General features: G+C 45.3%; 2 protein-coding genes across 4 annotated transcripts in view; both read left to right on the top strand.

Moving 5' to 3' along the window:
* mks1 (MKS transition zone complex subunit 1) overlaps nucleotides 1–1,986 on the top strand; it is a 9,816-nt gene extending 7,830 nt beyond the window's left edge. Inside the window, exon 18 of the mRNA XM_060056369.1 lies at nucleotides 46–1,986. Coding sequence (XP_059912352.1) covers nucleotides 46–143 — 98 coding nt within the window. The 3' untranslated portion in view covers nucleotides 144–1,986. The remainder of the gene's footprint in view (nucleotides 1–45) is intronic.
* Nucleotides 1,987–2,677: 691 nt separating this feature from the next.
* LOC132461315 (inactive serine/threonine-protein kinase TEX14-like) lies at nucleotides 2,678–19,965 on the top strand. 3 transcript variants are annotated; one of them, XM_060056366.1, is made up of 27 exons: nucleotides 2,678–2,939; nucleotides 3,428–3,567; nucleotides 3,657–3,771; nucleotides 4,111–4,279; nucleotides 4,399–4,550; nucleotides 4,722–4,809; nucleotides 4,906–5,039; nucleotides 5,222–5,317; nucleotides 5,963–6,086; nucleotides 7,601–7,779; nucleotides 7,906–8,054; nucleotides 8,427–8,617; nucleotides 9,397–9,451; nucleotides 10,160–10,923; nucleotides 11,066–11,148; nucleotides 11,525–11,607; nucleotides 12,359–12,456; nucleotides 12,543–12,635; nucleotides 12,770–12,866; nucleotides 13,138–13,261; nucleotides 13,480–13,610; nucleotides 13,772–13,911; nucleotides 14,027–14,399; nucleotides 14,661–14,726; nucleotides 14,820–14,883; nucleotides 18,658–18,736; nucleotides 19,003–19,965. In XM_060056366.1, exons 2-27 carry the CDS (start codon nucleotides 3,441–3,443, stop codon nucleotides 19,015–19,017), a joined length of 3,789 nt encoding a protein of 1,262 aa, XP_059912349.1. In that variant the 5' UTR covers nucleotides 2,678–2,939; nucleotides 3,428–3,440; the 3' UTR covers nucleotides 19,018–19,965. The 3 variants fall into 3 exon arrangements, with proteins under 3 accessions (XP_059912349.1, XP_059912350.1, XP_059912351.1); XM_060056367.1 differs by having other exon boundaries at nucleotides 14,030–14,399; XM_060056368.1 differs by lacking the exons at nucleotides 4,111–4,279; nucleotides 4,399–4,550 and having other exon boundaries at nucleotides 2,679–2,939.
* Nucleotides 19,966–20,015: the final 50 nt, after the last annotated feature.

Raw genomic sequence — 20,015 nt, forward strand, 5'->3', positions numbered from 1 at the left:
TGTGTGTGTGTGTGTGTTTGTGTTTGTGTTTGTGTGGGGTCCCAGAGGCATTCCAGAGGGCCAGGAGACGCATGCAGGAGGCCCGGGAGAGCCTACCTGGGGATCTCATCAACACCAGCGCCCAGACCCAGTCCATGATGTAGACCATACCCAGGCTGGAGACCACGTATAGACAACACCCAGGCTGTAGACCACGACGTAGACCAGACCCAGTCCACGACGTAGACCAGACCCAGGCTGTAGACCAGACCCAGGCTGAGTCCACGACGTAGACCAGACCCAGGCTGTAGACCAGACCCAGGCTGAGTCCACGACATAGACCAGACCCGGGCTGTAGACCAGAACCAGGCTGCCGACCACGACGTAGACTAAACCCAGGCTGTAGACCACGACGTAGACCAGACCCAGGCCACGACGTAGACCAGACTTGGGCTGTAGACTAGACCCAGGCTGAGTCCACGACGTAGACTAGACCCAGGCTGCAGACCACGACATAGACCAGACCCAGGCCACAACGTAGACCAGACCCACACCCAGTCCATAACGAAGACCAGACCCAGGCTGTACACCAGACTCCGACACGTAGACCAGACCCAGAGCCAGGCTGAGTCCTGACGCAGACGCTCGCTGTAGCTGTGTAGCAATGCTTTGTGGAGGTGGAACAGGTTTTGTGTTTGGGACTTTCCATACTTTGATATTTGTGTTTGCGTTGGATTTGAAGATTTTTTTGATTTTATTCTGGTCAAATTGATGAAAATGTTAAGCCATTATAAAAAAATAGACCTTGACTAGCGTCTGGAGTTTAAAGACTGACATATAGCCTTTGTTAGACCTGTCCTGTGAAATCTGGAACAGGCTTTAGAGACATTACAGTATGTAAGTATTACAGAAACTATGGGAAACCCTTTTTCACAAAGATGCTATCAATTCCTTGGTCAACTTTCTGTGGTGATGGGCATCAAAAAACTTTGTAAAGATATAAACAATTTTATAATTCAACTTCATTTTTACACTATGTTACTTATTTGACTTGATGTATTCGAATGTTTCTGAATATGTATTGTGTATTTGGATCACTGGATCTGGTGTGAGTACATCTAAATAAAATATGTATAAATAAATACATGAAGGGTATCTCCTTCCCCTCCCAAAGCGTGGGCTATCTCTGGTTGATCAGGGCTTACCGTAGGCCTCTGCTTGACCTCCCAAAGAGTGGGCGATTTCTGGTTGATCAGGGCTTACCGTAGGCCTCTGCTTGACCTCCCAAAGAATGGGCGATCTCTGGTTCATCAGGGGCTTACCGTAGGCCTTCCTCCCAAAGCATGGGCGATCTCTGGTTCATCAGGGGCTTACCGTAGGCCTTCCTCCCAAAGCATGGGCTATCTCTGGTTCATCAGTTGCCATGCTTCCAGTCTGACTGGTACCGGGGGGCTGGGTCGCTTGCCAGCGACTTGGACTATTTCCACAGAACCCATACATGCCTGGTGGTTTCAACCTCAAATGTCGCCTTTCGTTGTATAGGCGACTGTAAAATGACGATAAAGGCTATCTTATCTTATCAAATATATGTACTAAACGTGTAGGACAGTCGTGTTAATTTTTGCGGTATGCTGAACTATACAAACATACAGCATCATATAATTTTTGTCTTTCAACTGTTAACCAATGTACTATGCTACATATTAGTACATAGTAGCCAAATATGTGGCCGTAAGACATGTCGGATGATGATATATATATGTTGAATGTCTTCATGTGTTTTAAAATCAGGAACAGAGTCCCTTTGAGAGAGTGAATGCTTTGACGTTGCTCTCTTCCTACAACATCTCTCATCCTGCAACGACACCTGTGGGACTTGTTTGACAGAATAATAACAGTTTGCCCTTTGATGTGCCTTTTTGTTTGAATTCTGGTCTGAACTCTGATCCGTTCATCAATTGATTGCTGCATTTTGATATTCTTTGATAAACCTTTACCTTTGCTCAATAGACAGATTGATCTCTAAAGCGAACATGTGTTCCCATAGAGCGGTCACTCTTCATGGAGACACATCTCGGTAGAGGGGAGTCCGCTCTCTCCTGCTGGACTCTCAATAAACCGTATTTATGATGTTTGGTTGATATTATTTTTGATAATCTTGATAATTTTTCCGTCTGTTAAATATCAGAGAATTCCATTGACCTGCTCCTTTTCATGGAGACACAACCGGGTTACAGGGGAGTCAGCTCTCTGCTGTTGCTCTGGGCTTCAACCAAACAGACCGAGCTTTGACGGCTCAGACTGAGGATATATCTGAGGATATATCTATGTATCTGGGCTCTGGGATGGAGGCACGGACAATAGGATATCCTTTTCTTACCTCTGAGCATTACTCAGTCATTCCCCAGACTCCCCCCGAGTGGTACTAGAGGGAGGACCCCCTCACCAGACTCCCCCAGAGTGGTACTAGAGGTAGGGCCCCTCTTCAGACTCTCCCAGAGTGGTGCTAGGACCCCCTCATCAGACTCCCCCAGAGTGGTGTGTATTAGAATGATCTACCCCACACAGTGTGTGACCCTATTGCCTCTCATTAAAGAGATTATAGGCAATGCAGTTAAAACACATTTGAAGTCATTTATTTTCCTTTACAGTGACTGCAAACAGCTATAAGTTGTATTAAGTCAAATGATACGTAGTTGAAAGCAAAATGTTTTGTTTTGTGATAATGCTTCGAATGCAGTCTTGTAGTTGCAGAACAAATGACAACTTTTTCTCTCATTCGATGTTTGTAAACTCAAACGTTTCCTAAATCCCGGTAGATGTGATTTGTGTTGCAGTACCACAGTCAGCCATCCGGTAGCCCCGAACCGTTACTATCATTCTGCACGGTGAGGGGAATCTGGATCTACACGAGTAGACGAAAGCAGTGTTTTTTTTGTGATAAGATTCAAGACTCTCAGGTAAGTTGCTAAATATAGGCTAGTTCATATAATTCAAAGTCGTACCTAGTGTTAAAAAGGACATCTTCTTGAATTATATCGTATGAACCCAGTGCTTCCCGCCACAACAGACTCAAGCTATCTTCATAAGGAGCTTAAGCTAACATAAGTTAAAATCAGTTAACATTAGTTCAACATCACAGTTACAAACCGACCAACAGTTTGATGTTTACCACAATTAATTAATTAGACAAATGCTACCTGCTTCAGCCATTGGTTTAATAATTGTTTTGCTGAATATTGTGAATCAAATCCAATACAAATACAATATTCAGATGAATGCACATTTAACAATTAAACGCAGCGTTAATCGTTAAAAAAAAAAACAGTGTATTCTGTTACATTTCTCCTACTTTAACTGTGTAGAAGTCCATCATATCATAAACTCTTAAAACTTAAAACAAGTAAAGTGTACCCATACAGTTATTTTTGGTCCCTATTTATTACAGGGACCCCTACACCATGACAACACTGCCCTTCCCCTGCCCTGTGAGGCTGGGAGTCATGAAGAGTGACGGCCTGGAGGAGCAGTTGCACAGATACACAATGGAAAAGAACCTGACCAAGATGGAGAAGTTATTGAGAAAGGGTAGGCTACTCTTCAAACTATCTGCAACCAATACGATTAACATGGATGTTCTGTGTTAAGCATGGAGGCCTTGTTGTCCTGTGCTGTAGGGGTGGATGTGGACTGTATCAATCACCTGGGTCAGACACCCCTGTTTTGTGCTGCCCTCCTGGGCCACGGAGCAGTCTCTGAGCTGCTGCTTCAGTATCGAGCTAACCCCAATCAGTAAGTGCTATTATTTCTCCAGAATAAAGGCGCTTTTTATTTCATCCCAAAGACCTCCTGCTCTCATGAGATGTAAGAAGGCAAATATAAAAGCCCCAGAAAAGTGGCTGCAAAGTTTTCTATTCAAAATGTCCATTTCAGTCCTAGGGTTAGGGTTAGTGTATCAGCTCTATACAATTGTTGTGGTCCTTTTCTGGATTGAAGTTCTGTACTGGTCTCCCGTATAATGATCTAGATACTATTCAAACAAATCCCACTGAGATCTTAAAGTGGCTGCGTGACTGCCTTTAGTGCATTGTACCTCCATTTCTAACAATATAAATCGTACTCTTACCCCAGTCGCTGTAAGGATTTGAGCACCCCCGTCCACGCTGCTGTGTTCTCCGGTAACGCCCGGCTGCTCAGTGGCCTTTTGGATTCAGGCGGGGACATCAGACTCCATGACCAGGAGGGCAGAGTCCCTGGTGATTGGCTTATGGCTAATATTCCGGAGCATGGGGTCTGTGAGGTGTGGCAGCATGATGAAAATGAGAAAGGAAATTGTAGTCATAATTAAGCTGTGTGCCACTGGTTGAGTCAGCTGATATAAGACTGCATGCCTCCTCTCGTCTGGTCTCCGTATTTCAGATAACTGAGTTTCTGCAGAGCTGTGCATCCCATGTGCACCAGTGTTTCCAGAGGCCAGGGATTAGGGAGCTGAGTCAAAGCCAACCCTTTATTTCTACTTCCTCTAAGATTTTGTTGCGAACACCCTCTATGTTAGGTCTTATAAAGTCACGGTAATATATGAAACATGAGCACATTTGATAGATAATCTAATCCATTGATATTTAGGGTTCATATATTCCTATTGGAGGGAATTGAGTTCAATTAGCTTTATTTAATTGATGGATACTTAATTTAGGGTTTTGTGTTTATGTTTTCTGTGTTCACTTTCTTTGCCTTTATAGTGGATTGGTTCAACAGCTCCACAAGAAGAGCAACGACAACTACAACAAAGGCTTATGTACAACAGCTCAGTGCTTTGGCTTTGGAAAGGTAAGTTCACCCACCTGGCACCAGAATGTACAAAGGGAACTGAACATAAGTGATGTCTAAACGTTGTCCTCTTTGGGGTGTTCTGTGTGTGTCTAGGTGTGTATGGACAGACCCTGCAAGGCACTGGGTGTGTTGGCATCTATTCCATTGATCCAGGAGACCGATCTCACCCAGGCTGATGATGAAACTCTTCGCTCCTTCAGCTGTGGTTCTTTGACATCCATGACTAAGTAAGAATACAAGACAAAATCTGAGAGTATCTTCAGTATCTCAGCCTAGTACTGCAAAACCCAGTTCAGAAATTGGCATTTTCAAGCTTATTTCTTAAAGTTAGTAATAGAGAGAGAGAGAGAGAGAGAGAGAGAGAGAGAGAGAGAATTTACTGTGTGTCCATGTATGTTGGATGTGTCAGTTACAGCTGGAAAGGCTCCAGGGTCACGGTGAAACAGATCAAAGCATTGAAGGCAGCATACAAAGACCTGCTCCTCACTGAGCAGGAATACTGCAGGTGAGTTAAGGGCCTTCTCCCTGAGCAGGACTACTGCAGGTGAGTTAAGGGCCTTCTCCCTGAGCAGGACTACTGCAGGAGCAGGAATACTGCAGGTGAGTTAGGGGGCTTCTCCCTGAGCAGGAATACTGCAGGTGAGTTAAGGGCAGAACTGCAAACATGGGAGCCAAATACCTTGACTGAAATTAAATACAGAAAGCCTTTAAAGGGCCACCTTCTACCGCAAATGACCTTGCCCCAAGAAGTTTACTTGTTGTGTTCCCATTGTTCAGGCATGAGCAAAACTACAGGGAGGACAAATAGAACCAATCCAATTCCTTCTTTGCGGTTCTCAAGTCACTGTGACAGTAATGTATTATGCAGATTATTTATTACAAGACTGACTTTTGGGAAACAAGGTTATTTTCCACTTACCCATAGTCAAACGAGAAGCACTGTTACAGAAGCATTGATACAGTCTATATCAATGGCTTTTCATTGATTTTGGTTACCTCGGGCAGATGCAAACTCGGTAAAATCATGTGATGGGTCGAGAAAATGGTATAGCACTTTTTTAGCAATCGTTTGACTCCATGCAAGTAATATAATATTTCCAGAAAATGTCTGAGCATTCCTTTTTAATAACAGTGTTTGTGTCCCAAACAGCCAGCTCTTTCACCCCCACCTACTGCAGCTAATGGCAGTGAGTCTATCAGCTGACCTTCTGAAGACCAGGCTAGTGTTTGAGAGGGTCCATGTCGATACCCTCCACAACCTGCTACACCACAAAGTAAGGGGAGAGTTGAGCAATAGTCCTTTGGGTTATAATTCTTTGCTTATTGTACCCATTTTACATTGGCCGATGTCTTGTGTGAATATTCTAAAAACTGAAAATTAGGGGTGTCAATCTTTCAGTATCTGCTGCTGCCTGCTAAGAAAGGCAGAGTGGCAAATTATGGCATGAAAGCAGAGTATAGAATAAGATTAACATAAGATTATGTTGTTTTTACATTTAAAAAGTTGTACCAACTGTTTGCAGTAATGTTGATAAACAAAGAAAAAATCAAACCAAAAAACAAAGCTGATATCTACGGAGCATGGTAGAAAGAAACCTTGATATCTATATCTGTGAACACGGATTTGTAAACCTTTCCCTTGGATTCCGAAACCGTACTCATGGTTTTCCCAACCCGTGCGCACGGATTTGGTTTGTTCTACATGGTAGGGACTCCCCATGAGCATTGTGATGGAGAGCGCCTAACTGATTCAGACAGGCATCTATACAGTATGAATGACTGAATGTAGGGGTTATCATCCATAGTATAGACCAGGGGTCGGCAACCCTAGGCATGCGTGCCACCATTGGCACGGGGCAGCATAATCATTGGCAAACTTAAAAAAAAAAATATATATATTTATATATTTATTTATCTTTTATTATAAAAAAAAATGTCACAGCACAATGCGGCAGCATAATCATTACTACAGATTTTTTTTGCACTGTATTCTGCTTTGGGCATTTCCTCCCAGTGCAAATATGTTTAAATTAGTTACAGAAGGTAGTGTCCTGAAACGGGATCAATTACCGTAATAGTTTTAATAGGTTTTTAAACCTATGTTGGGAGTTTAAAATATTGTTGCAAGTGGCCTGTATGCATCGCCTTCACATGGTTTTGCAAAGCTGTATGTGTCTTAAAAATATTGATGTGGATGGTTCCAGCATTCTCATATATTCTCTGTTTTTACATTTCTCACAGTGCAAATATGTTTTTGAATGAGTATCTGAAAATGGTGTTTTAAGATGGGACATATGTAATTATAATTTGTAAACCCTTGTTGCAAATATAAAAAACCCAAAAATATTTTAAATGTTGATGCATGATTGCGGACCATATGGAAATAGTACAATTCCAGGTCTTCTGGAAATGGTTTTGGTCGCTGTGTCATTCAGCTTAATTTTTTATATATTGTTGCTTAAGGCATTACTCATTAACGAGAAAATGTCAAACTGGCACTGCATGTGAAAAAGGTTGCTGACCCCTGGTATAGATGATAACCCCTACATTCAGTCATTCATACTGTATAGATTCTATACAGTATGAATGACTGAATGTAGGGGTTATCATCTATATAGTATGAATGACTGAATATAGGGTTTATCATCTATTCAGTATGAATTACTGAATGTAGGGTTGTCTATACAGTATGGATGACTGAATGTAGGGGTTATCTTCTATACAGTATGAACTGGATGCAGGGTTTTCCTTTCACATGACGACGATGTTTTGTGTCTGTTTCCAACAGCGAGCAGAGTTCCCAGTACTGCATATGGCATGGTTGCTGCCAGTGTTGCTGCAGGTCTGTGAAGGAGTTCTTTACCTCCACAGCCGTGGGCTTGTGATCAGAGCCCTCTCCTCCCACAGCGTCGTTCTCACACGTCCGGGATTGGCAAAACTGACTGGGTTTGGCTTTATGGTTCATAGGTAGGTGGTAGTGGCAATAACCCCGCGACTATAAAGCACTGAAGGCGGTCTTAAATTAAGTCCTATTTCCACCCTGTGTGTGCGTGTGGGTGTTCGTGCGTGCGTGGGTGTTTGTGTGCTTCTCAGGAAGAGTCCATGCGTAAAACCTTCAGTTCAGTTGGACGTCCCCCCCAGCTTTTACAACTGGGCTGCCCCAGAGGTTATCAGGAGGAGAAGCTGCACAGAGAAGGCTGACCTGTACAGCCTGTGCACCATCATTCAGGAGATGTATACAGGTCTATATATATATATATGTATATGTATATGTATGTATACAGATGTATTTATATATGGGTATATATATACAGGTATACCACTAGAGAAAGGTCAACAGTGCTTCTCTCTCACATCGGCCCTTGCCTAACATGAAGATGAACTAAAGACGGAAAATGTCCAAACAGAATTAATATAAAAACAAATATAAAAGCACATTATTATCTATTTAATTTTCCTGATAAGCAACCCTTAACACTTCTTCACTCAAATATGCATTAGTGCAGACTTTGTTGCTTTCACGGGTCATTCTCCCACCAAACAAACCCACTTTTGGTTAATACTGAAGGTAAATGTAAGTAAATAGTTAAGCGTGCTGAATGCTCTGCTTGTAGACGCGGTGCCCTGGGGGGCGGTGGACCAGAACTGGATCAAACAGGTTGTGGAGGGGGGTGAAGCTCTGCAGGCGGACAGCCGCGTCCCAGAGCCGTTCTACGCCCTCATCTGTGTGGGACTGCAACCCCACGCCACGGAGCGAACCCAAAGTGTGCAGGACCTCTGCGTTACACTGCGGTCTGACATTAAGGTGTGTGACCAAACCCAAAGTGTGCAGGACCTCTGCGTTACACTGCGGTCTGACATTAGGGTGGTTACCAAACCCAAAGTGTGCAGGACCTCTGCGTTACACTGCGGTCTGACATTAGGGTGGTTACCAAACCCAAAGTGTGCAGGACCTCTGCGTTACACTGCGGTCTGATATTAGGGTGTTTACCAAACCCAAAGTGTGCAGGACCTCTGCGTTACACTGCGGTCTGACATTAGGGTGGTTACCAAACCCAAATGTCAAGCTCTCAAGTTAAGGGGAATTTTATTTATTTGTATTATCGAAAATACCTTCAGGGCGAAGCAAGAGCCCTCCGCTTCGCGTCGGGGTCCGATCTTCCCTGTCAGGGCTTATTTTCCCGATAATGGCCTGCGTTCTATACATGATCCCTTACTTATCTTACAATAATAAGATTAACCCTTTCTAAGATATCTCTTATCATTATAAGATATATAATCTATCATTATATTAGAGATGGTTATGTGCGCTTCACCTGTCATTTCTATCAACAGACGCTTACGAAAGCCATATGATTTAAGCATACATCTGTTGAGCGTGTAACATAGGTGGCGATTTAAACAGGATGTTGGGCTGGTTTGCAAGATGGAAGGATTCATGTGGGTTACGGAAGACTGGGAAAAAATATTCATCGATGTGTGTATTGACCAACAGATATTATGAATGAACACTGATTGAAGAATTATCAAATTCATAAATTATTGGAGTAATAAAGCATCTTATGTTGTTTGGATGTTTCATAGAGTCTATCGCCCGACTGGAAGTTAAGCTCATCCGGAGACTGGGGATACACAACAGGTAAGATTAGTTTAAATCTGCTAATTAGTAAAGTAGTCGCACAAACAGAGTTACAGTTCAGGCTCAAGGATCTGCAGAGATGTATTCCAGCTGCTGTCAACATCCTGTGGGTCAGGCGCTGCTCCATTGGTGACCACCATGTTAGCAGGTACATTTAACATAACGCAGGTCACCCAGCGCTATGGTGGCCATGCAGCGTGGTCTCGCATGAGCCCAGGTTTCCAGATTGTGGCTTTGGGTCCATTTCTGACCAGTCTGCGACCGCTCACAGCAGAAGAGTCCTAGAGATAACACCAAAGATCTAACGATATTTAATTCCTTCGTAATGCAAATTGATGCATTTACATATAATTTGACTACACTAGGGCTTAACTAGAGGTTAAGAAGACAGAATGCCAGCCAGGAAGTGTGCCCCGATGACCAGAGTTTTAGACTGTAGTTCTTGATGTCAATCAAAGTATTGGGTTGGACCATAGTTGCCTAAGATTAAAATCAAGTAAATGATAATCAAATACCTCCAATGTCCGAATGTCGGTTTCCAAATAGTTTTGCTTGCTGTGAACTTTGATGAAGGTTAAAATGTTGAACTTTCATCTAACTCCCCATTTTCCACACGCAAATGTGTTGTATTCATCAAGATGCAAGAGTTATTCAAAGCAATTTGGCAGCAGCTCTTGATAAGCTCTCAATTCTGTCTTTTTCGTCTAGCTGCCCCTCACACACAGTCCTGGCAAACGGTGAATGAAAAGACTCACCAAAAACTGTCCAGTAAACAGGCCAGGCAGCAACCGATTCAGCATGAAGGGATCCAGTCAGGGGAGGAGAGGGAAGTAAAGATGGTCGAGCAGGTGACAGAAGAGGTTAAAGACGATGAACGTCCTCCGATCTCCGTTCTCCATCCTGTCCCCTCGGTCAACGGCGCACTACCTTTGGATGAGTGGTGCGTGTATCCCAATGCCCCTCCTACACTCAGCGAGGGCTCCATGCACTCAGACAGTGTGGAGGACTGTCTGGAGCCAGCCAAGAAGACAGACCTCCTGACGGGTGGCCTAAGGTTGTCAGAAGTAAGACAGGAGCAGATCGGTTCCATTGTGCTGAATCTCAAAGTATCCCAGGTACTGCTGCAGCAGGGCGACGCCAGCCTAGATGTTGTGGAGAGCTGCCTCCGGACCAGGGGAGGGAACGACGAGGTGGACTGTAGAGACACTTCCCCCACAAACCCATCCAAGTATAGGACTGCTGTCGGCCCGCCTTCACCTCGCTACCGTCGGCCACCTCGTCCTCTAGCCAAGACACTGGAAAGACAAGGACATTATGGAGAGCGACCGCAGAGTCAGGAGCGGGAGAGAGAAGAGCTGCCCTTTTTGAAGAATGATTGTCAGGAATATAGAAAGAAATCTTATGTGCAGACTAATAGAAGTGGCTTGATTAAGAAGGGATCACTCGATATTCCTCCAAGACAGAAGCATGAGGTAAGAAACTGTTAGTTGAAGACATTAACTCCAACTCATATCAATATAACTGGATATATAATATATATTATAATTATTTTTTTATAACTAATTTCCACTTCTTATAAGGTATTTATATGTTTTTTTTTCCTGGTACTTCTAGGAAGTTGGAGGTATAAATTCCAGGGCTTGGTCCCACCTTCAGGATCTCCCTGGAACACGGAAAATAAATGAGCTCATAGAGAGGTACGTTTCTGTCCGAGATAAAAACAGGATCTTTTTACTTAACATCTGTTGAACTGTAATCTGAGGCAGTCACTGACGTTTGAGGGGATCCAGTTCCTTCATCCCTGCTTGGGTTTTGATAGGTGGGAACACAGTGTGGTAGGTTGCTGGCAGCATGTCATTGACCCTGAGTGATGAGATGTTGCTAAACGACACTCCTTTCCAAAGTAATGTAGAGCACAAAACGGGTGGAAGGCTTGGCATGTTCCCCGGCACTATCATGGCCACCAGTGGGGCAGAAAGGGCAGACTCATTGACTCCCAGCGCTATCACAGCCAAAGTCAAGGACCATCAGCAGTTTACAGAGTACAGCAACAGTAACTGTGTTTCTTTCTAGGTCATGCGCCTCACCAGACTGTCTGGAAGGGATCCAGTCGTCTCTACAGCAGATGGGCGTCCAGGCCCAAACCACAAAGACCGGTAATACCATAAACCTGATGCATATTTACTGCTTCAGTTTTTTGGTTGCTTTGTGGTTCCACAGAGCCTGTTCTCTGGTCTTTATAGGAGAGAGTTGCATAATGGACCTTTTAAAAAAAAAAAAGCAATGCCCCAATGCCATTTCATTAGTTTGAGTCCTGAGTATTCACTGTATTCATATATGTTGGTTGCCATTGTCTAGTGTGGCTAACATTAGCAAACATTTTGACGAAAATGAACGGTATGAAGGTCGCCCGTCTCCGGGCTCACAAACTTTTTCAGGGTGGAGGCAAAGATAATGATGCACTTCCTTTGGGCTGTGATTGACCCTCTTCGTCTAGCTGTCGGTCGGTTGACCTGGTACGCAGGACAAGGGCCGATGACACGGACCCTGGGGGGAAGGGCAGGACCTTCGTCCCCTCACCCGTCATTAAGGATCCCCTCCCCCCCCCCACACACACACACACACACACACACACACACACACACACACACACACACACACACACACACACACACACACACACACACACACACACACACACACACACACACACACACACACACACACTCGGGAATCCCTAGTCCTGACTGTCTTTGGATGGAAGGGTTTTCTAAATGCCTGCATGGAATCTGATCTGAAAGCAAAGACAAAGGACATTACAAAAGAGTCAGCTAAACATGAGAATAAGTAGCAGCTAGAAGGTGTGTTCATTTTGCCCCTGTTTGCTGACACTGAGGTCCATTGCAGATAGCAGCAGTGAGAGTGAGTCTGACAGAGATTTCCACACAGTCAATCAGACCTTCGCGTTGACTTCTAAAGGCTGCGACGACCAAGAGCCTTCACAGGTAAAAAAAAAAGAGAGTCAAACCCAGAGTGTGGACAACTTGAAACAACAACACGCTCGCCCTGACCCGTTTGATTGCGTTTCCAGGAGGAATCCAACTCTGATACAGACGATCGCCACACTACCCTGAGATCATCTCCTACTGTGCACAACCCCGACCCAAAAGCTACCCCGAGTCAAGTAAGGGAATCTTTCATCCCTAAACAAATAGTCATTGACTGTGTTGCAGCCACACAGGATATTCTTGACGCCACAGAATGGTGTATTCTGTGGACGAGTGTATTGAGTGTGTTACCCTTTTGAATCCGATCCAGGATCCTGGCTCAGAAGAGGGTGGAGATGTAATCCCAGTGGTGTTCGGACCAGAGGGTTGCAGACCAGAAGGACATTTAGCCAACATCACACACTGTGGTCAGAAATTAGTATTAAAGCCTGTTAACTATTATTTATATAACCCATGCACAAAGTAAATAAGCTATACGTGCATGGATTTAAATTCAGATATCAGAAACTATGGGTGAAACGGTCCTCATTACTCTAATATTTAATATTATCGTTTTATTAAACAGACTCCCTGTTTTGTGGGAAAAGACGTTTAAAGTTATGAACCAGTTCATAATATTTAAATCTTAATACAAAGCAGTAATGGCCAATAATGCTCCTCTCTAATCACTTCATCCAGAGGAAGAATGTGATCTGAGTGAAAAGGAAATGCCCTTCGATGGGGACTCTGCTAGACCAGCGCTGTCGAGACTCAAGAACACCACATCAGACCCATCAGGCCTGGCTCAAGTCGACTCAGACATGTAAGTGTCCACATATATTGATGTATCTTTCTTTATATACCTTTTCCTGTACGATTGTATAGGCAAAAACGTCGTGAGATACCTAAGAGGCAGAGGTACATAAGAGGCCTACAGCCTATGTAAAGGTCTTCCTTGTGTGACGCAATAATTACAAGAAGTATTTTAAAGCCATCCTTTGTGGTCAAATAATGAGGGGAATTCTGATGATCCATGAACAGGCTGCAACACTTTACAGAGCTGGCTGAACTCTCCAGCATCACAGGCTCTCCTGGCCAGCACCAAGACGGGCTCTTTCGGACCTCCCTCAACAGGCCTCCTCCACCGTGCAACAGCACACCACGGAGCCTGGGTAAACACACTGCCCCTCCTCCTTTACCTTGAGCCCTGTGCTCCTTAGAGGAGCAGAATGTCCAAACCTTTTTTTAGGGCTGAATAGTTTCCATGTTTTTTAAAAACAGTTGTATATCTTTTGTTCTGTTGATGTTTGTGTTGTATAATTCTATTCGACAGCGCATTTGAAATCCAACCCTACGGGCACTGAGGTGAACAACAGCCCCATCCTGGAGGCTCCAGCAGTCCAGTGGACTTCGATGTCTTTGAACTCTGAGAGCTTTACCACAGCAGCTGCAGATGTTTCAGGGGACGGCCTCGTAAGCGGCCAATGCTGTCAACAGTCCAAAACCATTTGGCTACTTCTCTGGTTGAATATCATTGTCTGGGATTGCACTGGTTAATTATCAACTATCTTTCTTTTGCCATTACCAGCAGGACAACCTGGTGGCCACAAACACTATTCAGTCTCCATTCTTGAAAGTCGACCCTGGCCCCCAGCCTCCTAGTCACCTCCTCCAGAGCCCTGACTTGAGCCTTGCTGGCTCCACGGGCCGGGCACAGTGTCCTGGGCCCGGGAAGGAGCAGAGAGGAGCCGGGAGGGAGGCAGTGGAGGGAAGGCAAGAGGAGCAACATGCCGAGGGAGCAGGACCGTGTGCAGGGTTGGATGAGGGGGATAGAAGTGGACAGCAGGGGGATGGGAAGGGCCACTGTGTGGAGGCGGCGGAGCATGCAGGACCGGACCAGCGAGGCGCCACTGAGCAGTCTCTGCCTGGAGGCTGTGGCGCCGCTAGTGTTATGAACAGAGGTTGGCAGAAAGCACAACCCGTCACTTGAATCCAAGTGATACACACATTCATCACGTGACGATCCCATCTGAATGTATGTAGTTATATTTACTGTCCTTGCATGGCATTATAACTTTCTAGAGTTAGGGCGACACCTTGCCCATCAACTTTTTTATTTGTATTGTGCAATGGAAACTGATTTTAGTAACCTTGGAAAAATGACCACTGTTCATCAACTTGTTGACTTGGCGTCAGCTTATTAACGTGCGACTTCTCCCCAGAGTTGAAGGGACTGCTGGACGACGATGAGGAGGGAGCCCTACACAAGGCCTGTGCTGACCAGTGTGGTGAGCACTCACACGTTGGGTTCAGTTGGCGTGGTGAGAGGTTGATCAGTGCTTGTGGTTCACTGTAAGCTGATGATGATGATGCTTCCCCAGGCGACCTTCAACCAGTTGGAGGCAAACCCTCAGAAGACCCCAGCTCACTGGAATGGAGTGACAGGTATGTGTACCCACCATTGGTAAGACATGAGAGCTATCAACGTCTAACTGATCACTGTTTTGATTGTTTGTTTGTTTTGTTTTGTCTTGTTTTTGTTTTATTTATTTCTTATTAATTATGTTTATTTATTTATTTTTTCCACAATGTCTTGTTTTTTTTAAACGATTTATGATGACTATATGCTCTGTAAGGTGACCTTGGGTGTCTTGAAAGGCGCCTCTAAATTAAATGTATTATTATTATTATTATTATAATGTGATTGTCAGCTATTATGAGTGAGAATATTGAGTGAATATCTGTTTCCAGTTGAATGCAGCTGCCTCTGTATGAGACCGTTTAGATGTGAGACCGCTCCCGCCTTACCCTGTGTTCCTGAATCCTCGGACGCCAGCCTTCCGAGTCGGAAGTCTGAAATCTCCCAGCTTTCTTGCAGCATTTCTCAGAGGCACGCCCCCTTTTTGTCTTCATCTCTCGGAATTCTGAGAGTAAACCGAGAGCAGTGATGACGCTTTCAACAAAAATGGCTGCGCCCAAAAGAGATATATTTTCTTTATATTTGTACCACGTTGGTGTAAATCAACATTACATTTTAATGTCGATTTTAAATGCTCTTACACACTTTATTACATTGCTACTTTATTCCGGTCACCAATTTATGCATTGCACGCTCTTGCTGTGCGTGGAATACAATATAAAGTTGTTTTTCGGGTTTGCTAAAGAGGCTAATGTAGCTAACAATAAACAATGACTAGCCAATTTCATGACACAATCAGAAAGACGAACGGGAACGCTATAAATGCTCCGAGACCGGAAATGTTGACAAAAGTGCAACTCGGAAGGCTGGCGTCCAAGGATTCAGGAACACCATTAGTTCTGACCAATCAGAGCGTCTCTTGCCTGGGAAATCAATCACTGTTGCTTGAATGCAACACTTCCATTGGCTTAGAAACGTATAGAGAAAGGGGCAGGATGTTTTTGGCGGGGATGTTTTCAATTTCTTGTGTGGTTGTTTTTCATTGTCTTTTGTAGTGTCATTTTATATACTTTATCTATACTTTTATATACCCCCTCGTCGTTAGGCTGGGACTTCTTAATGAAAACGCTTAAACAGGGTTGCGGTATTTCGTGCAGCGTGTGAGCCCGTCCTGGCCGATGGAACACCTGGTAGTCCTGCAGAGTCAGGAACCAGCGCGTCACTCTGGCGTTGGTGTCTTTGGCCGTCGCCGTCCATTTTAGGGATGGCGAGGCTGAGGAGATAGTATCAGAGCTCTTCCAGGGTCCACTTAATCGCCAGTGCCTCCTTCCCCACGGTGGAGTATGCCCACTCGCTGGCCAGGAGTTTCCGGGCTGATGTAGGTCACCGGGTGCTCCTCTCCTGACCGGACCTAGGATAGACCAGCTCCCAGCCCCACCTCGGACGCGTCAGTGTGGACCACGAAGGGGAGGCTAAAATCGGGGGTGATTAGTACTGGCTCGGTGCAGAGGGCCCGCCGTAGGCTCGAGCAGCCCCAGGCGGCACTTTTTTGGGTTGACTGTTCAGTTCACGGAAGTCAATGCCGGTGGGTCCCGTCTGGTTTGGGAACCAGAACTACGGGGCTGGACCAGGCGCTATGGGACCCCTCTATGACCCCCATCTGCAGCGACCTCGGCCCTGATGACGGCGCGCCGTGCTACCGGGATTCGGCAGGGGCAGAGGTGGACTCTGACTCCCGGTTCTGTCCGGATGTCGTGGCTGACGGTTGTGGTCCTCCCAGGTCGGTCGGAGAAAAGGTCAAGATGCTGGAGCACCATTTCCCGCATGTCCTGGGTGTGGCTCGGGCTTTGCACCTCCACCACTGGGACCTCGGGAGGGGGTAGTCGAGCAGACAGCCTCAGGAGAGTTGGGTCCCGCGGAGCGGTCAGTGGTTGCCACCGCTTCAGCAGGTTGATGTGGTATAGCTGGGTGGGTTTGCGTCTCCCCGGTTGCCGTCCCCGGTAATTGACGTCGCCGACCCGGGTTGAAGGTGCGCTTGGGCTTGTTGGGCTCGTCCGAGGTGATCCCTGACCACTGGCCGGGTAAGCGCCATTCGGCCCCGCACCTGCTCTACTTGCTCATTATATGGTGCAGTGGGGGGTGGGTTGGATCTCTCAGGCGTCCCGGGCGATGTCGAGGAGCCCTCTCGGTCGTCTGCCGTAGAGTAGCTCGAACGAGGAGAAGCCAGTGGAGGCCTTGGGAACTTCCCTGATGGCGTACAGGACTTGAGGGAGCAGCTGGTCCCAGTTCTTCCCGTCGACTTCCATTACTTTTATCAGCATGTGTTTTAATGTCTGATGAACCTCTCTACCAGTCCGTCGGTCTGGGAGTGGTAGACGGAGGTCCGGAGGTGGCGCATCTGTAACAGACTGAGTAGGTCTTTTAACACCCGGGACATGAAACAGGAGCCTTGATCTGTCAGTATCTCCATGACCACCCCCACCCTGCTAAATAAAATCATGAATTCTCTCGCCATCGCCTTGGCTGTGGCGGCGCGGAGAGGAACGACCTCTGGGTAGCGGGTCGCGTAATCTACCATGACTTGTATGTAGCGGTGGCCTCGGCTAGTTCTGGGGAGGGGACCTACGATGTCTAATGCTAGCCTGTCGAATGGGACCTCTATCCGGGGCATGGGTATGAGGGGATTCCGTACCGATGGTCTCGGGGCGGTGCGCTGGCACTCGGGGCAGGCTCGGCAGTAGTCCTCTATGTCCGTCTTTACCCCAGGCCAGTAAAACCTGTCCAACACCCGGTCCCTGGTCTTATCCATCCCCAGATGAGCCCCGAGGAGGTGTGAGTGGGCCATGTATATCACCTTGCTCACGTATGTCCGTGGAACAACCATCTGTTCCGCCTCCTCTCCCCCCTCTGTACTACCCTATACAGTAACCCCCCCCCCCCCCCCCCCGTGTACTGGGTACTGCCGGCCACTCACAAAGTCCCGAGATAGTCCATCTTGGGTTTGCACGCGTCCCCAGGCGTTTCTTAGGGATTCGTCCTCCACTGGCCGGTGGTGAACTGTCTTTCCCTGTCCGCTCGCCCCTCGACGGCCAGGGGGAAGTCGGAGAACTCGATGAGGGGTGGGCTTTCCCTCTCCTCTGGTGGTGATATTATGCTTTTTCGACCTTTTCCCTTTGTCTGATTGTTATATGACGTGTGTATAGATGTTTTACGTCTGCTAGGCTAGACAAATCTGAGTCCGAGCCAGGGGAAGTATTTGCGACCACCGAGAACGCCCCTCAATAAGTGTGCAGTTGGCGGTGCTTTAGTGCAAAAGTCGCCCCTCCCGGCTACCCGCCGCAATGTTTATGACTCCTCAGGAGTGTGAATTTGCCAAACACACACGCAAAGCGTTCGACCAATCACAGCGGTGTGGGCGTGCTGGCAAATCACAGCAGACTGGGCTACTCAGGAGGGGGCCTTAATGCGATATGATACAAATCAGTTTTGATAAGACGTTTTTAATGGGGAAAATTGGTTTTGCAGAAATTAAAAATGTGAGAATAATAAGGGGTATTTCTAACATACAGGCATGTAACCCTATTCTAGTACTACCACCAAATGCAATTATTAACCCTAAAAAAGCACGATATGGGATCTTTAAGCATTATACAGTGAAACAGAAATCAAGGAAATAGTCCTGTCTATTTATGGAATATCCACTGATTCAAACAATTAATAATTAGTCTATTTGTTTTGTAGTATGCCTCTCTAATTTAGCATTGTGGGCAAACAGATGTATAAACACACCCTCTTTTCAGGGCTCACTCTACTTTGGACGAGGCCCTTGCAGATAGCAGAACTCCCAGACTCGTAGGGCCGGCCGTGGCCACGGAGACGGTGAGTTCAGTAATAGTGCTCACAATTTGGTCAAATGAAAATACTCCAACCGGGTTCCGACCTTTCAAAAGTAATATTTATCAGCAGGGTAAATGGTCAAAGAGGTGGTCCTTGACCACAACGATAAAATAATCACAAATGTCGCTGCATTTTAGACCATACAGAACATTAATCTGCCCGTTGCTGCCGTGCCAAGTATAGAGAGCAAGTGTAATGGTTACACCTCGGTGCTGGTTAATGGAAGTATCTGCTCCCTGAATGGCCAGGGAAGCCCCAGGTGAGGACCATGCTGATGGGGATGAATACAAGATCAACCACCACAACAGGAAGCACCTCACCGGCATCTCAAACGACTGAAGACGCGTTTTCTTTTTGAAGTCAGACGTTGAGAATGTGTTGAGAATTATTGTTGAAAAAGCTTAACTTACAATTTTGTATATTTCGTAAAGTAGAAATATTTACATTGTTTTTCTCATTATCTGAAATAAGTTATTTTACAATTCTTAAAATATGAATGTTATTGACAATGTACTGGTGTTGATTTGGCAATGTTCTGCCGAAATAATGTGTTCTCTGTAAACGTCAAGTTAAGCCATTAGTAGTATGTTTTAGAAAACAAACAAGTCTTTTTGATACATTTATTCTGAAACCGTATGCATTTCCTAGCAAGTTATCAGTCAATTGTTCCACACATTCAGCTCCAAATGGTCATTGGCTCATCGTAAGCTTCACAGTATTATAGGAATAGTGTAATACATCGTAGATCTTGTATTGATTGTTCAGAAATTAGCATGTTGTAAAAAACATAATTCAACCACATTTTTAAAAGGTGAAAATTTTGTGGTTCACTGAAAGGCATTCTATATTCAAGTCCACCCAAACGGTGGGTCTTGTGTGTTTAAATCCACACAAAAAACTTGTGGAACGTAATGGCTTTGCTGTGGTGCACAAAAATTCCCCATGTTTGTTTATTTTCTATCGCTACTAAAAGGTGTTGCAGGATCTTTTTTTTCCACTGATGCATCTTCTGAAGGGTTAGGTGGCCATTGTAAAACAAAAAAATAGTAAATCATACAGCTAAGTATACAACATTCATTCAGTAATGCCTTCACAGCCAAGGCACCATTTGAGTTATTTGAAACAGCTCAAACTTATTTTGTGAGCAGCACTTGTAACATAACACCAGACTGATTTAATGCCGTGCGATTAAAATGTACTTAACCTTCTCATTTCTGAAATGAATTGTTATTTTTCAATCCAGATTTTTTTCTCTATTGCA

This window comes from Gadus macrocephalus, chromosome 7, assembly GCF_031168955.1.
Source record: "Gadus macrocephalus chromosome 7, ASM3116895v1".
In the NCBI taxonomy this organism is placed as follows: domain Eukaryota; kingdom Metazoa; phylum Chordata; class Actinopteri; order Gadiformes; family Gadidae; genus Gadus; species Gadus macrocephalus.

What these genes read in the sequence shown, in the direction of transcription:
- LOC132461315 (XM_060056366.1), top strand. Translation starts at nt 3,441, where the DNA reads ATGACAACACTGCCCTTCCCCTGCCCTGTGAGGCTGGGAGTCATGAAG. An exon ending in TTAGGTCTTATAAAGTCACG is followed by an intron (nt 4,551 to 4,721) that starts GTAATATATGAA and finishes TTGCCTTTATAG; the next exon opens with TGGATTGGTTCAACAGCTCC. An exon ending in ATAAATGAGCTCATAGAGAG is followed by an intron (nt 11,149 to 11,524) that starts GTACGTTTCTGT and finishes GTTTCTTTCTAG; the next exon opens with GTCATGCGCCTCACCAGACT.